The following is an 18,859-nucleotide window of genomic DNA, read 5'->3' as shown; positions in this document are numbered from 1 at the left end:
CCTCCCAGACAGTTCAGCCCTGAAGGCCGGGTCGGAGAGCACCCGTGCTCAGCAGCGCTCAAGGTCCTCGAGCCCGCGGATTCCTCGGTGCTCGGCACGAGCAGCGCCTTCACAGAAGGGCCAGCCTCGCGGATGCTCTGGAGACCAGGTCAACAAGGGGACCTTCCTGCCCCAGCTCGGGGCTCTCCGCCTCCCCCGCCCCTCGGGTGTCCCCGCGGCCAGTGACTGCCGGCGGCCCCTCCCCCCACCCCGGCCCATCTACAGCGCCCCCCCTTTGCCCACCCCGCCCATCTGCAGCGCCCACCCCTCCACCCCCGACCCCCAGCTCTGCGCAGCGGCCCTGGTTCTCGCTGCATCGCTTCCCCCGGATTCCCGGGAGGCGAGCCCCTGCGCTGACCTGCCCCGCGCTCGCCAGCCTCCTGGGGACCAGACTGGCTTCAGACGGCTCCCTCGGAGGGGGACGGCGACTTCCCTAGGCTTTCGTGTTCCTGGGTGACATGTCTGTCTGCCAGGACTGGGCAGACAACACCCGGGGCCCTTTTACGTTTGGCGTTTGCCGAACGTCTACGCACGTGTGCTAACCCAGCCCAGAGACGGCGGCGGTCGGCCTGTGGTACCTTTCCCCTCCTGCGTCCAAGTGCTGCTTTTCGAACTCCCAGTTTTTGTTAGGGGCATAATCCCATTCTACCTCTTCAGCGGCGATGTAAAAGGTTCTTATCATCCCATAGGGCTGCTCAGGAGGGTCCTTATTGCCGCAGCTGCTGACCTCATATATCTGATGCATGCCTCTCGCCAAGTGGTGCAGGGTGGAGCAAAAGACCCTGAAGACGCCTGGAAGAGACAGGGCTTGGCGTTCAGAGCAATGCTCGAGCGTTTGCTTTTGGTTTGCTAGCAAACCTCCGTAATTATTACAAAATAACCAGTCAGGTGAATTTTTAAGATATCAACATTCTATAGCATTTAAAAATCAGACCCTAAGAGGAATAAATTACTTGTAAATATATTTACGTATGGGGAAAAAATACCATCTGAAATTCATCTGTCATGTCCAAAAACAAATAAAAAAGAAACTTGCAAAGTTGCTGCCAAGAAATGGTTTCTCTGGGTCTCCCCTATTGTACACACCTATTAGAGGATAGTCACTCCAGTTTAAAAGGAACTAATTACCTGTCTAGACAAAGTTCAAATTAGGTCATGCTTCTGAAGTCATGTCTTTTGCCCTAAAGGCTTTCATAAGCTATAAGGTGCAATATACAAATAAGCTATTAGTCTTAAAGCTAAATGTATTTTTTCATTAAGCAAAGGAGAGTCTCATTTCCAGTGGTAGGTCTACATTATGCCAGATGAAAAGGAAAAAGAAATAGCAACCATCATATCTGACTGAGAACTATATGATTTTTTAAGCTGAATTTTCTAGATGCCTTGGCATCAGATATACATATTTTAATTAAATTCACAATAAAATCACACAAAATCAAATTATTGGAAGATGTTAATTCAGGGAAATTATTGGATCAACAAATCTTCTTCTCTAGTTGACTCTGTTCTCAGAGGTGAATGAGAGTGTGGGTCTCATTAACTATCTACAATACACAGAGATAGCATCTATCATGTCTAAATATTGCCAAATTATCCCTTCAGGATGAGCCCAAACCACTGGTTCATAGGGTACCCTAGCATGCCCAGGCACAAATGGTGACCCTCTGTAAAAACAAAGAGAAGACCCTTCTGACAACAGAGGTGGCCAGAGCTTCCTCTGCGGGTGCTGGTCTCCAGGCAGCCTGCTATTTGTGTGCTCACCATCCCCTCAACAGAGGAGGAATTTTCTTTTCTAAGAACAAAGAGGAGCTTAAAGCCTTGATTATGGTGATATTTTCACAGATGCGTACTACTTCCACACTCATCAATTTACATGTATTAAATATACAGCTTTTTGTGTTTCAGTCATACATCAATAAAGTGGTTTTAAAAAAAAAAAAGATCAAAGAGGAAATGTTTGACTTTCAGCTGACAGGCTACTCTACCCATGTTTGGGTACTCCTTTTAGCTTAGAGGATTGGGACGGCAATAGGTGAAATGACTCAGCTTTTCAGCAGTCACTGATTTATGCTCACTGCCAAACATAAACTGGAAAGCATTGTCATGTAGCTCTTTAGAAGCCTGTAGGGCCCATGAGTAAGTAACCATGTCCCTAAAATTATTCCAGCCTTCCCTAGCTTTGAATGCTGTTTCTATGGATTAAAACTATTTGGCTGTTTCCCTCTTGTCCCCTCTTTGGTCTTGAAGAGTGAATTTTTAAAAAGTAATTGTTCCAAAGGCATCCCTTGGGGTGATTCATAATTGATCAATCAACTAATATAGAAAGGTTGAATACTAGAAGCTTACAAGGCAAGGATTAATGGAGCTCCTAGTCTGAGGCAGTTCTTTGGCAAAAGTTTTGAAGCTCAAGCCTCTTTTTTTCTTTTTTTTCTTTAAAAATCCATGTATTTTATTTGGTAGGTAAGTCATGGAGACTTTTCCTCTCTCAACCAGATAACTGAATGTAAAATCATGGAGAAAAGATGCATTTACACTCACAGCGGCCAGAAGTGAATGTTGAGGTGGGGTTAGGTGGCTCCCAGGGTCCATATGTATATTTCTTTGATGACTTAAAATTTTAGATTTGTCTCAGGTAGAAATGTTTAACGTGTAAAGTGGTGACATAAGTCATATTTACTACTTGTTAATAGAAAAGACTAGCTTTGAAGAGCTTTATTTTCTTTTCTCTTTGAATTTTTTTCCCTCAAGTCTCAAATTCTTAACCAGTGACAAGGAGTAGCATCTAAAATGCAGTTCCAGTGTGAAGGAAAGAAATAAATACCTATTCATAAAGGAGACAGAGCAGGCAAGTACTTATCCTGAGTAGCATATTGGTTTCATTTTAAGACCAATGAAAAAGTTGGTTTGGAGAACCATGTTGAATATCCACAGCATTTACTATTCTTATTTTCCATGAGAGAGCATATGTTGCCAAATATTACTCTTTATCTTTTATTAAAATACCCCAGTGACCTAACTGACTTGTTAATCTCTAAGAGAAGGGATGGGTACTGGCACTTTAATGGGCTCTCCATGGACTCCGGATGCAACACAGCTTGCTAGCTGGGCACCCAAGAGAGTGACAATAGGCAAGTCCCTGTTTGGACTCATCAAGAGACCACTATCGATATCTAGAGAAGGGAGTCAAGTTCACATCTACAACCTGGCTTGCCAAGTTTACCTGCACGGTCTGGCTGCATGAATGCCGTTGTGGAGACGTGGGGAAACAGGGCCAGGGAGTCCCGGTGAGTCCCTCGTAGGTGGATGGTGTTCCCTTGAAAATAAACTCCATGCATGTCCGTGTCGGTGCCCATTCCAATCAGATGCCAGGAGACTCTATCCTTTTTGCACATGGTTAGGCCTGGCTGGTTGCCATACATGTAGCCATTAATAGCTAAATGGAAGGAAAAGAAGAGCAGAGCCCACTATTATTCTGTAGATGTGCTAAAAGCACATCACCTTAGTGAAAGATTATCAGTGCATATGGGGCAGTGGTGTTCAAGTTCAAAATTTACAGAAGATCCTATTATCAGAGAATGAAGAGTACGGGGAAAAAGTCAGATGGTGTATCAAATTTAAATGGAGACTGAATTTAATAATGAATAATGAAAATACACTAAAACAGTGAAACTGTTCTATTTAACAATGTATACACAGGACATGAATTCTAAGAATTAATAAGAAATAAACAAGTTGCTTTCTGAAGCAATTTTTTTTCTGACAAAATTATTTGATAGCATTATATAATATCCTTCATTTCACATTTTAGTTTTGCAGATTATAAAGAGCATCACCCTTGAAAAAATTTTAATATTTAAAAATATTTAAATATTAAATATTTGAAATATTAAATATAATATCAATATATTAATTATATAAGTAATTATATAATTATATATAATAAATATATAATTATATAATTAATATATAATATTTAAATATAAAATATTTAAAGTGTTAAATATTTGTATTATTGAATATTACTATATTAATAATAATATTATATAATTACTATATTAATTAATATAAATATTAAATATTAATATATTTTTTAAAGGTTTCATGAATTTCCCAAAAGTCTTTTTTTAAATCTCTTGATGTGGAAGTCATTTTCTTTTAAGGTTCTTATCCTGTCATCTCCCTTGTTAAGTGTCTTTTCCTCAGTTATTCATTTAATTCTGTCAGATCCTCATTTGCCAATGGTTTTACATTTCATTCTAGAAGTTATCAGACATCCCTTCACTGATTTTATGGATCTTGCATCACTTGAAAGACTTGCAATTGATTGATGTTATATTTGCATGTCTGGTCAGGGAAGAGGGATTTGAGGAGTGGGGAAGGGACACTGAGTTTTAAGGGGTTGGCCCTTGAATAAATAATTTTGCCTTATGATAATTTTGATTTTCCAACTTCAGTAAAATAACTGACAAGACTTTGAATAATGGTCACTTAGATATGAAAAGTCTTTGTACCTCCAGAAATGCAAATTGCTTTTCTCTTTGACATCAACCTCAATCCACTGACAGTGGCTACATGCGCCCCCTCTGGGGAATGACCGCTATGACAGTACACTGAGGGGTGTACTCAATGAGTACGCCTCATTGTGTCTCAGGTTTGATGTCCCGGAGAGAGACACCCCCCACTCCACTCCTTCTACAGCCCGTCCGCCACACACATAAGTGGTCTCCTGTTAGAATCTCGTTGTCAAATAAAATTACCTTTTGTTTCTTTATCTGCGGAATGAGTGGTGTTTGGTAATTTTACTCAAATGTCTGAAATTATTAGCAGAAATTCCAAGAAGCCCTGGAGCTGCTGAGAAGAATATCACACTTTCTGAAGAAAACTTTGATCATGCTGTTGCAAATAAACTGTCTTGCCCATTGAATGTTAAATAGATATCATTGTAATTTTTTAAATTTATGTATTTTAATTACTAATTACTTTACAATATTGCAGTGGGTTTTGCCATACATTGACATGAATCAGCCACGGGTGTACAAGGGTGTACATTCCGAATCCCCCTCCCACCTCCCTCCCCATCCCATTGTAAATTGTAGTGCTAACAATTTAGTGCTTGGCTGGCTGGTAGAGAATTCTCTGTTGCCTTGGAACTTCACTTTCCTGAGAATTCCCTGGTGATCCAGTAGTTAGGATTCCACATTCTCACTGCTGGAGGCCCAGGTCAGGAAATTAAGATACCACAAAGCTGTGTGGCATGCCCTCACCCCCTCTGGAAAAGCCTCTTTTTCTGGAACATTCATTCATTCATTTATATATTTAACAAGCAGATTGGAACATAGACTGTATAACAGGAGCAATGCAAACATTGTAGCCATGTAAGGCATTTTCTCTTTGGTATTGTGGCCAACTATCTCCTACTCATGCAAGCAAGACTGGAGACAAAATTTAATTTGTAATTAATGTGAAGCTTTATTTTTTCCAGTGGTCATGTATGGATGTGAGAGTTGGACTGTGAAGAAATCTGAGCGCTGAAGAATTGATGCTTTTGAACCGTGGTGTTGGAGAAGACTCTTGAGAGTCCCTTGTCCTACAAGGAGATCCAACCAGTCCATCCTAAAGCAGATCAGTCCTGGGTGTTCATTGGAAGGACTGATGCTGAAGCTGAAGCTGAAACTCCAATACTTTGGCCACCTCAGGCAATAAGTTGACTCATTGGAAAAGCCCCTGATGCTGGGAGGGATTGGGGGCAGGAGGAGAAGGGGACGACAGAGGATGAGATGGCTGGGTGGCATCACCGACTCGATGGGCATGAGTTTGAGTAAACTCCGGGAGTTGGTGATGGACAGGGAGGCCTGGTGTGCTGCGATTCATGGGGTCGCAAAGAGTTGGACATGACTGAACTGAACTGAATGTGAAGCTTAAACTAAATACATAATTTCCTTGAATTTTGCCTTAAACATGACATATTCTGCAGGTCTAAAATATACAAATGTATTTCAAATTGCCAAACCAAGAAGGGACTGGATTTGACATGATCCATTAGGTTGTTTTCTGTTTTCTATATATAGGCTTCTCTGTATATAGATCCCTTTTGCAGTCTAGCTTTTCCATTGAGGAATTGCTATGTTTCCTAATTTATAGCTTAGTTTACCTTTTTATTGACTATTAGAAAGGTTGGGAACAAATTTTGTCTTCAGTTGTAACAAATTTTTTTTGTAGAAGATGATGTTGAAAGTGCATTATTCCTTGTTTTCCATTGGTCCAAGAAGGGATTCAGTTGGAACAGAGCATCTGAAACCACAGAAATCTGAGCTGGTGTTCTGAGTCACTTGGAACCTTGAACATTTTTGGACTTCCATGGGAGAAAGAGAGACTTTTTTTTGCACTTCTTTGGGAGAGAAGGGGAAGGCTATTTCATTATTTTCTCATAATGTTTTAAAAACAATAAATAGATGCTATGCTTGATCCTAAAACAAGGTCTGTTATATTGCCATGTTTGCTTTAGGCATTGAAAGAAATTTTTATTGAAACATATTTGATTTATAATATTATATTAGTTTTAAGTGTACAACATGGTGATTCAATATGTTTATAGATTATACTCCATTTAAAGTTAATATAAAATAATGGCAATATTTCTGTATGTTGTATAATATACCCTTGTAGCTTATTTATTTTATTCATAGTAGTATCTTTTTCTTAATCCCGTAGTCCTATCTTACCCCTTCACCCTTCCCTCTCCCCACCGATAACCATTAGTTTGTTCTCTATACTTGTGAATCTGTTTTTTTGTTGTTGTTGTTGTATATATTCATTTGTTCTATTTTTTAGATTTCATATATAAGTGAAAGCATACAATATTTGTCTTTCTCTGTCTGACTTATTTCACTAAGCATAATATTCTCTAGTTCCATCCATGTTGTTGCAAATGGCAGAATTTCATTCCTTTTTTTATGCCTGAGTTTTATTCCTTATATATGTGTGTGTGTGTGTGTATATATATATATATATGTATATATATATATATATGTGTATATACATGAACATTGGGCTGCATGCATCATTTTGAATTAGTGGTTTTGGGGCAGGAGAACTGAAATTGTTGGGTTATATGGTAGTTCTGTTTTTATTTTTTTGAGACACTGCCATACTGTTTTCCACAATGGCTGCATCAATTTACATTTCCACCAATTGTGAATAAGGGTTCCCTTTTCTCCACATCCTCTCTAGCATTTGCTGTTTGTGTCCTTTTTGATGATAGCTATTCTGACTGATGTGAGCTGATAATCTCATTGTGGTTTCGATCTGCATCTCTCTGATGTAGCAGTGCTGTTGAGCATCTTTTCAGGCGCCTGTTGGTTGGCCATCTGCATGTCCTCTTTGGAAAAATGTCTGTTCAGTTCTTCTGCCCCATTTTTAATCACATTGTTTGTTTCTTTGATTTTGACTTGCACAAGTTGTTTATATTTGTTGACTATTAATCTCTTGTCAGGCATATCATTTGCAAACATTTTCTCCCATTCAGTAGGTTGTCTTTTCATTTTGTTGATGGTTTCCTTTGCTGTGCACAAGCTTTTTAATTTAATTAGATCTCATTTACTTATTTTTACTTTTATTTTCTTTATTTTAGGAGACAGATCCAAAAAACTATTGCTGGGATTTATGTCAAAGAGTGTTGTGCCTCTGTTTTTCTCTGGGAGTTTCATAGTATCCAGTCTTACATTTAGATCTTTAATTCATTTTATTTTTGTATACTAGTGTTAGAGAATCTTCTAATTTCATTCTTTTATATGCAGTTGTCCAGTTTTCCCTGAAACACTTATTATAGAGACTGTCTTTTCTCCATTCTATATTCTTGTCTCCTTTGTCATAGAGTAATTGACCAGAATCACATGAGTTTATTTTTAGCCTCTCTATTCTGTTCCTTTGATCTGTGTCTGGTTTTGTGCCAGTGCCAAACTATTTTGATTACTACACTAACTCACTTCAGTCGTGTCCAACTCTTTGTGACCCTACGGACTGTAGCCCTCCAGGCTCCTCTATCCATGGGATTCTCCAGGCAAGAATACTCGAGTGAGTTGCTTTACCCTCCTCCGGGGATCTTCCAAACCCAGGGATGGAATTCTGTGTCCCTTATGTCTCTTGCATTGGCAGGTGGATTCTTTACCATTAGCGCCACCTGGGAAGCCCCTTGATTGTCTGAAGTCAAGCAGCATTGAGTCCTTCAGCTCTGTTCTTTCTCAAGGTTCGTTTTGCTTTTTGGGGTCTTTTGTGTTTCTATACAAATTTTAAAATCATTTGTTTTAGTTCTGTGAAAAATGCCCTTGATATTTTGATAGAGATTGCATTGAATCTGTAGATTGCCTTGAGCAGAATGGTCATTTAAAAATATTGATTCTTACTATCCAAGATCACAGTGTATCTTTGCCATCTGTTTTTGTCTTTTCCATCTTCGGTTTCTTTCATCAATGTCATATAGTTTTCTGAGTACAAGTCCTTTGCCTCTTCAGATAGGTTTATTCCTAGGTATTTTATTCTTTTTGGTGAGATGGTAAGTGAGATTGTTTTCTTAATTTCTTTTTTTTTATAATGCATTGTTAGTGTCTATAAATGCAACAGATTTCTGTATATTAATTTTGTATTCTGCAACTTTACTAAATTCATTGATGAGCTCTAGTAGTTTTCTGGTGACTTCGTTAGGATTTTCTATGTATTGTATGCCACCTGAAAACAGTAATAGTTTTACTTCTTCCATTCCAATTTGGATGACTTATTTCCTTCTCTTTGGATTACTGTGACTTAGATTCCCATTAATATGTTGAATAAAAGTGGCAAGAGTGGGTATCCTTGTCTCGTTCCTAATGTTAGAGGAATTACTGTGACTTAGATTCCCATTAATATGTTGAATAAAAGTGGCAAGAGTGGGTATCCTTGTCTCGTTCCTAATGTTAGAGGAAATGCTTTCAGCTTTTCACCATTGAGTATAATGTTAGCTGTGGATTTGTCACATATGGCTTTTATTATATTAAGGTAAGTTCCCTCTATGCCCACTTTCTGGAGAATTTTTTATCAAAAATGGATGGTGAATTTTGTCAAAAGCTTTTTCTGCATCTATTGAGAGGACCATACTGTTTTTACTCTTCAGTTTGTTAATGTGATATCTCACATTGGTTGTTTGTGGGTATTAAAAAAATCCTTGCATCCCTGAGATATATTCCACTTGATCATAGTGCATTATCCTTTTAATATATTATTAGATTCAGTTGGATAATATTTTGTTGAGGATTTTTGCATCTGTGTTCACTGGTGATATTGGCCTGTAATTTTCCTTTTTTGTGTGTGATACTTTCGTCTGGTTTTAGTATCAGGGTGATGGTGGACTCATAGAATGAGTTTGGAAGCATTCTTTTCTCTAAAATTATTTGGAATAGTTTTAAAATGTAGGTGTTAACTCTTCTCTAAACATTTGGTAGAATTCCAATTCTACCATATGGTGAAGCCATCTGATCCTGGATTTTTGTTTGTTGGGAGTTTTTTAATTAGTGACTCAATTTCATTACTGGTAAGTGGTATATTCATATTTTCTATTTCTTCCTGATTCAGTCTTAGCAGATTGTGCATTTTTAAGGATTTGTCCATTTCTTCCAGGTTGTCCATTTTATTGGCAAATAAATGCTTGTAGTAGTCTTTTATGTCCCTTTATATTTCTGTGGTAACTGTTGTAACCTCTCCTTTTTCATTTCTGATTTTATTGATCTGGGTCCTCTCTATTTTTTTCTTGATGAGTCTAGTTAAAGGTTTATCAATTTTATTTAACTTTTCAAAGAACCAGCTTTTAATTTCATTGATCCTTTCTATTTTTGCCTCTATTTCACTTATTTCTGCTCTTATCATTATGACTTCTTATCTTTCACTAACATTAGGCTTTATTTGCTCTTTCTCTAGATTTTTTAGGTATAAAGTTAGGTTTTTATTTGAAATTTTTCTTTTCCTGAAGTAAGCTTTTAAATTCTGTTTTAGAACCATTTTTGCTATCTCATAAGTTTTGGATTGTCATGTTTTTATTTTCATTTATCTCTAGGTATTTTTTAATTTCCTCTTTGATTTCTTCAATGATGCATTGGTTGTTTAGTAGTATGTTGTTCAGCCTTCACATGTTGTGTTTTTTTGGAGTTTTTTACTCAAAGTTAATTTCCAGTCTTATATAGCATTGTTTTCAGAAAAGGTGCTTGATGTGTCTTCAATTTTCTTAAATTTACAGAGGCTTGTTTAGTGGCTTAGCATATAATCTATCCTAGAGAATGTTCTGTTTGCACTTGAAAAGAATGTGTATTCTGTTACTCTTGGATGAAATTATATATATATACACACACAGATATATACATAACTGTAATTTTCTACATTTATTATGTACTGTGACCTTTGCTAGTTCAAATTTTGTATTATTTTATCTAAAGCTGATGAAATGCTTTAGAAGTATTAATTAAGTTTCACATCTCTTGAGATGGGGAAGTTTCACCATACCTTGTGAGGCTAGAGCCACAAAATATTTTAGTCATGACCAAGGACAATACCCAAGAAACCAAGCTTAAGATAACTAAAGCATTCCAAACATTTTCACTTCAAATGTGATTATGACTTGACTTTACAAGAGGAAAAGATTTTTCATACCGTGCATTCGGTTGGACTTCACAAACTCTTTATCCTCCTTGTCAACGCTGAAGGGATGCCAGGTAAACTTCTGAATATTTTCATCAAGATACCTGCTCAGATTCTCATCAAAGACTGTGATTAGTAGGTAAAATTCCTTGTCTATTCCTTTCTACAGAGAAGAAAGAAATGAACGTATTTAAGCATAGCTTGGAGGACTTCTTAGCTCTACTTCACTTTCAAAGTTAACACGAAGTAACACAAAGTAAATTAGGATCAACATCAGCCATAGATTTACTGGATCATTTTGTAAATCAAGATTCTGATAAATTCATTCTACACCCAATAAATTCATCTTCCTCATTATATCCTTTCCCCTCCCCATGTGACCTCCTCAGAGGAAGTAAGACCCTGTTCAGAAGCTTTCCTAATCTGCGGTACTCCTGTTCTCAGGCTGGTCATCACCACGTTATTTTTGTCACTCTAAACTCCGTGTCCTGGCCTCGGCCTCTCTGACCTCATCTCCTTGTATTCACCCCCTAGCTCACTCCAGGCACCCTGATCTTTTGCTCCTCTGTGAACACACTTACTTCATTCCTGCCTCAAGACCTTTTCACATGCTGTTCCTATTGTCTAGAAGGTTCTCCTAGGTCTTGCCCGGCTCCCTCCCTTATTCTGTTCCATTCCCTGCACTAATATCACCTCCCCAGAGCACTCTCGCCCCACCCTAGCTAAAAGTCCCTCATCTTCCCTCCTGCCTACAAACTCACTCACTTTTCCACACTCTACTCTTCTTCGTAGCACTTATCTCCACCTAAAATATTTTATGTATGCACTTAAAGTTTTGACTGTTGTCCCACTGTAATGTAGGCTTTGATAGGGTAGGGAAGTTTTGGGTATCTCTATGTATTCCCAGCTCCAACAAAAATGCCTGAAAAACTCGGCACTTAATACATGTTTTTGAGTGAGATAACGAATTCATGTCATTCATGGCTTTGCTAAATTATATTAATTTGAGTTGATAATGAGGGACTAATCCCCATTGTGGATATTCCTAAACCATCTATTTGAATATTACTGACCACAGAGCATACTGAATTGTTAAAATCTACTTTTCTTTAAAGCTGAACCAGAGAGGTAACTGTGTTTTCTGTCTCTCAACCATCTTCCCACCTCTAATGGACTCCCTCCCAATCTACCCTTCATCCTGTCATCTACTCCAGAGGGACCCACACCAGTGCCATCTGATCACATCTCTCCTTCTCAATCTGGACAATACAATGTAATTCACAGTGATAGGTCCCTGCCTACCTTCTCAGCCTCATCTCTTGGCCCTTCCCTCCTGACACCTGAACCAAAGTAAGCCCAAGATCCTTGCAGCAATCTGAACTTGCTGTGTTCAGCAGGCCTCTGTCCTTTATGCATGTTCTCCCTCAACTTTGATGGTCTGCCACCCTAATCCAGCTGCAAGGGGCAGCTTAGCTGTCCCAGCTCTGTGATGCTTTCTTAACTCCTCATTGAAGGTAAGGTTATTTTTTACTTTATGTTCTTACTATACCTTATGTACATTTACTGCTTTTATCACATGGTGTTTTAGAAGGCAATAGTTTTAGATTTTGGGCTATGGAAAGAAACAATATAGGCTTAAGATTTTTCAAAATAAAATATTAAAACTGGAGGAGGAATAAGGGATCAAATATATTGGGAAAGATATCGGGTTCTAGTGCCATTTTGCTTACATGTTATGACAACTGAGACAAATGACTTGTCTTCTCTAAGTCCTAATTCCCTCATTTGCAAAATGAGGATATGAGTTGTCCCTATTTCATATTTTTTGAGGGGTTAAATTTGATACTATAGGCAAAGCACTTGATGCATCCTCTAGCAAACACTAAGTACCTGGTGTTAACTGCTATTAACTGTGGTTGTGTTTGTAGGCAGGATGAGAAGGAACCACTGAGAGGAATTCGGTTGGAGAGCCTCATCATCTGAGAGTCATCTGTAAGGTAACTGGGTCTATGAAAGGGGAAATTAGCCCAGGGGGAGGTTAGAAGGTAGGTATAGGACCCTGTGTAGTGATTAATTTTGTGTCAACTTGTTGGGGTGCCCAGATATTTGGTCAAACTTTTTTCTAGCTATTTCCATGAGGGTGTGCTTGGATGAGATTAACATCTGATTCAGCAACTAAGTGAAGCAGATCACCCTCCCTAGTATGGGTGAGCCTCATCCAATCATTTGAAGGCCTTAACAGAACAAGAAAAAATCTGACCCTCTTATAAGTAAAAGGGGATTCTTCTTGCCTTTGAACTGGAACATCAGCTTTTGCTTGCGTTTGAACTCAAACTCAAACACAGGCTCTTCCTTTCAAGACCCTGCTGGCCTTTTGGGTCTCCTGAGTCTCTTTCTATGACTCACCCTGCATATTTTGAAACTTGTCATCCTCCATAGTCATGTGAGCCTGCTCCTTATCATAATTTTCTTTCTATCTATATATACATCCTAATAGTTCTTCTTTTCTACAGAACTAGGATTAATGCCAAATATAAAATATACCATTTAAACAAATAGCTTGCTATTTCTGACTGGTAAAATAATTCAAAATGATTAAGTAGCTGACTTTCCCTCTTCCATCAGTGTGTTTAATATCATGTAGATATAGCTTGAAATGTTATGCTTTGCCACACTAACCAGCATGGCTCAATCAAAGCCTCCAAGTTGGGACTTGCAAGAAAATATCTACTTGTTTTCTTGTTTCTTTGGTCACAGTGATTAACTCCTGGATTATAGTGGTGAGCTACAGTGATTCTCAAACTTGGTTGCACATTGGAATCACCTGGAGATTCTGACTTAATTGGTCTGAAACACCTGAATAAAGGATGTTTAAAAGGGCCCCAGGTTTTGTTTTGTTTTTAAGGGGGGGCCAGGTAAGTCTAATGTGTAGACAAGTTTGAGAAAATTGCATGCATGCTAAGTTGCGTCAGTTTTGTCTGACTCTGTGCAACCATATGGACTAAAGCCTGCCAGGCTTCTCTGTCTATGGGATTTTGCAGGCAAGAATAGTGGAGTGGGTTACCACACCCTTCCCCGGGGGATCTTCCTGACTCAGGGATCTAACCTGAAACTCTTATGTCTACCTGCATTAGCAGGCAGGTTCTTTACCACCTTGAGAAAATTTGCCCCCTGTCCCCCCAAAAATCCCAATGTACATTCTATATAGGTCTCTGGAGATTCTAGAATCAAAGCAGTGCCCAAGGAAAGAGAGTCACCAAATTCCAGCCAAACAAGCAGAGATCCTGGCTTTCTGTATAGGCATCAGTAACTTTCAGGTCTTAAATTTACACTAAATTACCTTAAATTAAAATTTGCATCTTAAATTTATGAAAAATAAAATCCTCATTATGTAGAAGTCGATTTCAAGAGCAATGAGGAAAAAATTCACCTTTTTGTAATGGACAATTACTATTTACTCTCTAGCCACATTCCTGATCTCTCTTACATACAACCCTGTGAGCCTGGTGACCTTTGAGACCTACCTGTGTCCCATCAGCATTGAGAACGCCCCTTTTACAGACTAGCAAAGGCCCTACAAGGCCTGAGCTCGTGTCCTTTATTGGTTCAACGGCTGAGAAGTAAAGATAAGTCAGACAGGGTGGGTCATCAGCTGTTGGGCTGACACTTTCAGGCACCGTCCATGTGTATGTGAAGATCTCACCGGGCTTAACATGTGCCCCTGGCTTCAGAAATCCTGTGGAGACAAGTAAAACAGCTACTCAAAGCAACAGCCAGGAATGAGGAACTTGTCAGACTGGGTCTTCCAGCTCAGAGTGCGTCTCTGTCTGAGGATGTGCTTGGTGGAAGGACAGTTTTTTCCACTGAATCCTATCAGAGAGGTCAGTACCACCATCTGCTGTTTTATGAGATAGATGCTTATATCAAAGGACTATCTTCTTCACAGTTTATACTTAATATCTTCATAGGTACTACTTCTTACTCAAATCTCAAGTTTAGCAAATATTAAAAGAGTGATAATTGTCTTTAAATTATCTTAAAGAGTGATAATTGCCCATTTATATATAAATGTAAATCCATAAAATAGCATTTAATACCTTCTATGATGTGGAATTTATTATATTTGGCCCTTTAGAGGATACCCCAAAAAGTTAAACAAGAGACCTACCTTTAAAGAGTTTTAAATCTAGAAGGTTGAACTAGGAAATAACCCAAATAACTACAAGTTAGCAGAGGTAAGCAAAGGCACAAGGTAACAAAGCTGGTAAATGGCAGATCTGGGATTAAATCCAGGGCTGATTCCAAAGACTTTGTACTTGACCCTCACATTGTATTGTCAAATGAACACAATGAATCTCTTCAACTAGACTGAGGCCAGAGACTTCCTGCATTTCGTCCAGGGCTTGCAAACGGTACGCAGTAAGTTTACTGAGATAAACAATAGAAATGTAGACATTTCGGCTGTCATTAGGGTTCTTTCTGCAAAAGTCATCGTGAGCATTTTGACTAAGGAAGAGAATGTGGGCAGAGGAGACATTGCTGCAGTGGGCAGGGGGTGCGGCGTGGGGGAGACTAGGGAATGGGGAATACTTCCTTCTCTGTTCCCTCCCCAGCATCGCAAAGCCTGCTCTGGACTGGGACCAGCCTCATACTTGGGAATAAAGAAGTATCTCAGGAGTCATGGAGTCTGCTCTAGCGATGAGAAAGGCTTCCCACACAGCCAGGATTTCCCAAGAACAGTATCATGAACGGAAGGATAGTTCCTGTGGCCACTGGGTAGAAGCTGTTTTTCTTACATGCAGACAGCCTGTGCTACATACTCTGTGATTGGGGGATACATATGTGACTGTAAGCTCACAAAAGTTTTAAATAAATATTTGCCCATAGAGACAAAGCAAAGCCCATGTGTAAGATTTTCATTTCAACAAAACATTGGAAATCAGATTTTCCCCTTAGCCTTACCCAAAGAACCCCATGCAAATGCAGCAGAAAACTCTCCATCTTAGAGAAGTGGATGAGACTGTGGATGAGCCCACTTTGAGATTTATTGTGTTACTGAGAGTAAAGGAATAGCATTAAGGTTTCCCAAGTATCTGTTGTGCGCCAGACCCTGTCCTGAATTCTGTCTTAAGTGAAGGGATAGTTGCTCAGTTGTGTCTGACTCTTTGCAACCCCATGGACTGTATGTAGCCCCCCAGGCTCCTCTATCTATGGAATTCTCCACGAAAGAATACTGGAGTGGATAGCCATTCTCTTCCCCAGGGGATCTTCCTGACCCAGGGATTGAACCCAGGTCTCCTGCATTGCAGGCAGATTCTTTACTGTCTGAGCCACCAAGGAAGCCCGTCTATCCCTTCTCAAAGCCCTGTGAGGTGAGCATCATTCTCTGCACTTGATAGAGGAGAAGAGTAAGGTTCAAAAAGTTGAAATAGCTAGCTCACTGAACTGTTAAGTAAAGGGCCCAGGATCCTCCCAAGGTGCAGACTAGGACTTACCATCTACGTTTGGGGCTGCATCAGAAGCTTTGTCATAGATCACACCATGGGGCAAAATACTGTAGACCTTGTCAGCTTTGTTGGCAAATGTCACTAATAGAGTGTCACCCACCTCTGCCTTGATGACGGGACCTAAGAAATGTTGAGAGAAGGAGGGAGAAGAGATGAAGAGAGACAGAGAAGTGAATGGGAGCTGAAGAGTCATTCCCTGTTAGATTACATGCCCCACTGAAATATCTCCCTCATTCCAAACATGACAGATGATTTCACTGTACCCAGAATTCCAAGGTGGGCTTCTGCCTCAGAGAATCTCTTTCTTCGAGTAAAAGTTGCATCAACATACTCTGTGTACCGAGCCTTCCAGTATTTCCCTCCTATTCTGTTGTCCCCTTGTATGAAGTAGAGCTCAGAGTCACTGTGGAAAGAGAAGGGAGTTGACTGGGAATACAACTCATACATAATTAAGTGCCTTAATTAGGGAGCTTTATTGTATTGTCTCTAGACCATTCATCCACCCATCTCCCCAGAAAAGACAGCACAGTCTTCAGCCAAGTTCCCAGGAATAGTCAACCAGCCTTAAAAGTCTTCAGAAGATGTTTGGTGCTCAAGCTCATTTCTCTCTTAGCCATTGTACTTTCTTCCCCAGAGGTCCAGCAACCGAAGGAGGCACAGGTAAACTCCTTACTTACCAATATTGGAGTCCCAGATGGTGTCCTACAAAGTAACAAAGAGCTAACTGTTTTGTTTGCAAAATGGGCATCCCTCTATGTCTTGCTGATGTCAATATGAATAGTCTCTGCAAATAGTAAGCTCTGATATCTGGCATGATTAAGGAATGGAGTATCTAGTTAGTCAAGTAGTTTAATCAGTGGAGTTACCATATAAACTATATATATGAAATACCAAATTTCAAACTTGTGAAATACAATAATATAACTTCCAACTAGTACTATCCCTCCTCTGCTTCTGTCAGTGGTACCATCACACTTGCAGACATGACGGCTGTGTCTTCTTTTTCTGCCTTTTCCTCTTTTCTTGTTCATCCTGACTTTGTAACCTTTTATTTTGCACCCTTCCTTTTCTACGCCTTTATTCATCTTTTCCTTTCCTTTCTTCCCGCAGCCCACACTGCATGCATGCGCTCCTCGCCTTGCATTTAGACCACAGTGTCCATGCAGCACCCTCTATCTCACATTGGCTCCCTTGAGTTCTTAGCATATGCACCGATACTCCAAAGCCTTTAAAATAGTCCTTTTCATTGTCATTTTATCTGCTCCAAAATCTTCAGTTGCTTCCAATTGCCAACCAAGTAAAGTTCAAACAGATTGGAGGACCTCTGCAAAGGATATCCAGTTTGCTCCAACCTTTCCACTGCTCTGTGTAAGTGCTCATGCCCCATCCAAATCCCTCACATGTCATTCACTCTCTGATCTAATCACTCTGCTTTATTACAGATGCTTTGCATTAACCCCTGCATCTAAAATTTCCCTCTCTTTACAATTCACTTATATAAATTCTGTCATTCAAAAGACCCTACTTAAGTTTCACTTCCTTTGTGACATATTTCTGGCTATCTTCAGTTCAGTTCAGTGGCTCAGTTATGTCCAACTCTTTGTGACCCCATGAATCGCAGCACGCCAGGCCTCCCTGTCCATCACAAACTCCCGGAGTTTACTCAAACTCATGCCCATCGAGTCAGTGATGCCATCCAGCCATCTCATCCTCTGTCGTCCCCTTCTCCTCCTGCCCCCAATCCCTCCAAGCATCAGGGGCTTTTCCAATGAGTCAACTCTTCACATGAGGTGGCCAAAGTATAGGAGTTTCAGCTTCAGCATCAGTCCTTCCAATGAACACCCAGGACTGATCTCCTTTAGGATGGACTGGTTGGATCTCCTTGCAGTCCAAGGGACTCTCAAAAGTCTTCTCCAACACCACAGTTCAAAAGCATCAATTTTTCAGTGCTCAGCTTTCTTCACAGTCCAACTCTCATATCCATACTTGACCACTGGAAAAACCATAGCCTTGACCAGCTATCTTAGCTCTCTCTAAATGCCCAGAGAACTCACTGTCTGGACAGCTCATCTTAATCTTATTTGTAACTTGCAAAGTCACTTCTCTTCTCCTGTATATTCAGCTTCTTTCTGTACCTGAGATCGAGAACATTATCTTAGCCCTTCCTGCATCTCTCATGTCACTTAGTACATTGTGTTTTCACATATTACATTAAATATCCATTGAGTATAGCTTAACATTTCATATTTTATAAGGTGCTTTCTAGTTTTGGAAGGCTTCTAAGACATTATTCTCAATGTTAATTTTCACTATTCTGTTTACGGGAAAATACTAGTCAATAGGGAATGTTGATATCAAAGAGTTTTTCATAGGTGGTCCACACAAATTCTTTAGGCAAGGTTAAAGGTTATCACTTTGGTGGAAGAATGAATGAAATTTATAATGAAAGAAACAAAAGAAATCTTATTGATCATAAAGACAATTTTTTAAACATTCCCTCAAACATGAAAAGGATTACAGGGTAAGAGCAATACTTGTTGATATCATACTGTATATTTTGTAATACTTTCCTAGACATATTTGCATATGATCCTACAATAAAAGTCACAGGGGTCTTCATCCACTTAATAAATTGTTAGATTCAATTTGAAAAA

At 39.4% G+C, this 18,859-nt stretch overlaps 1 protein-coding gene across 1 annotated transcript in view; it reads right to left on the bottom strand.

Moving 5' to 3' along the window:
• The window catches only part of HEPHL1 (hephaestin like 1), a 91,316-nt gene that overhangs the window by 28,426 nt on the left and 44,031 nt on the right, over positions 1-18,859 (bottom strand). The window contains exons 7-12 of the mRNA XM_061158538.1: positions 16,469-16,608; positions 16,194-16,325; positions 14,223-14,434; positions 10,711-10,861; positions 3,260-3,472; positions 618-831 (exon numbers count right to left, since the gene is read on the bottom strand). Coding sequence (XP_061014521.1) covers positions 618-831; positions 3,260-3,472; positions 10,711-10,861; positions 14,223-14,434; positions 16,194-16,325; positions 16,469-16,608 — 1,062 coding nt within the window. The remainder of the gene's footprint in view (positions 1-617; positions 832-3,259; positions 3,473-10,710; positions 10,862-14,222; positions 14,435-16,193; positions 16,326-16,468; positions 16,609-18,859) is intronic.

This window comes from Dama dama, chromosome 2 (assembly GCF_033118175.1).
Source record: "Dama dama isolate Ldn47 chromosome 2, ASM3311817v1, whole genome shotgun sequence".
NCBI lineage: Eukaryota > Metazoa > Chordata > Mammalia > Artiodactyla > Cervidae > Dama > Dama dama.
The sequence above is the reverse complement of the archived record's forward strand: the minus strand, read 5'-3'. Positions and strand labels throughout refer to the sequence as shown.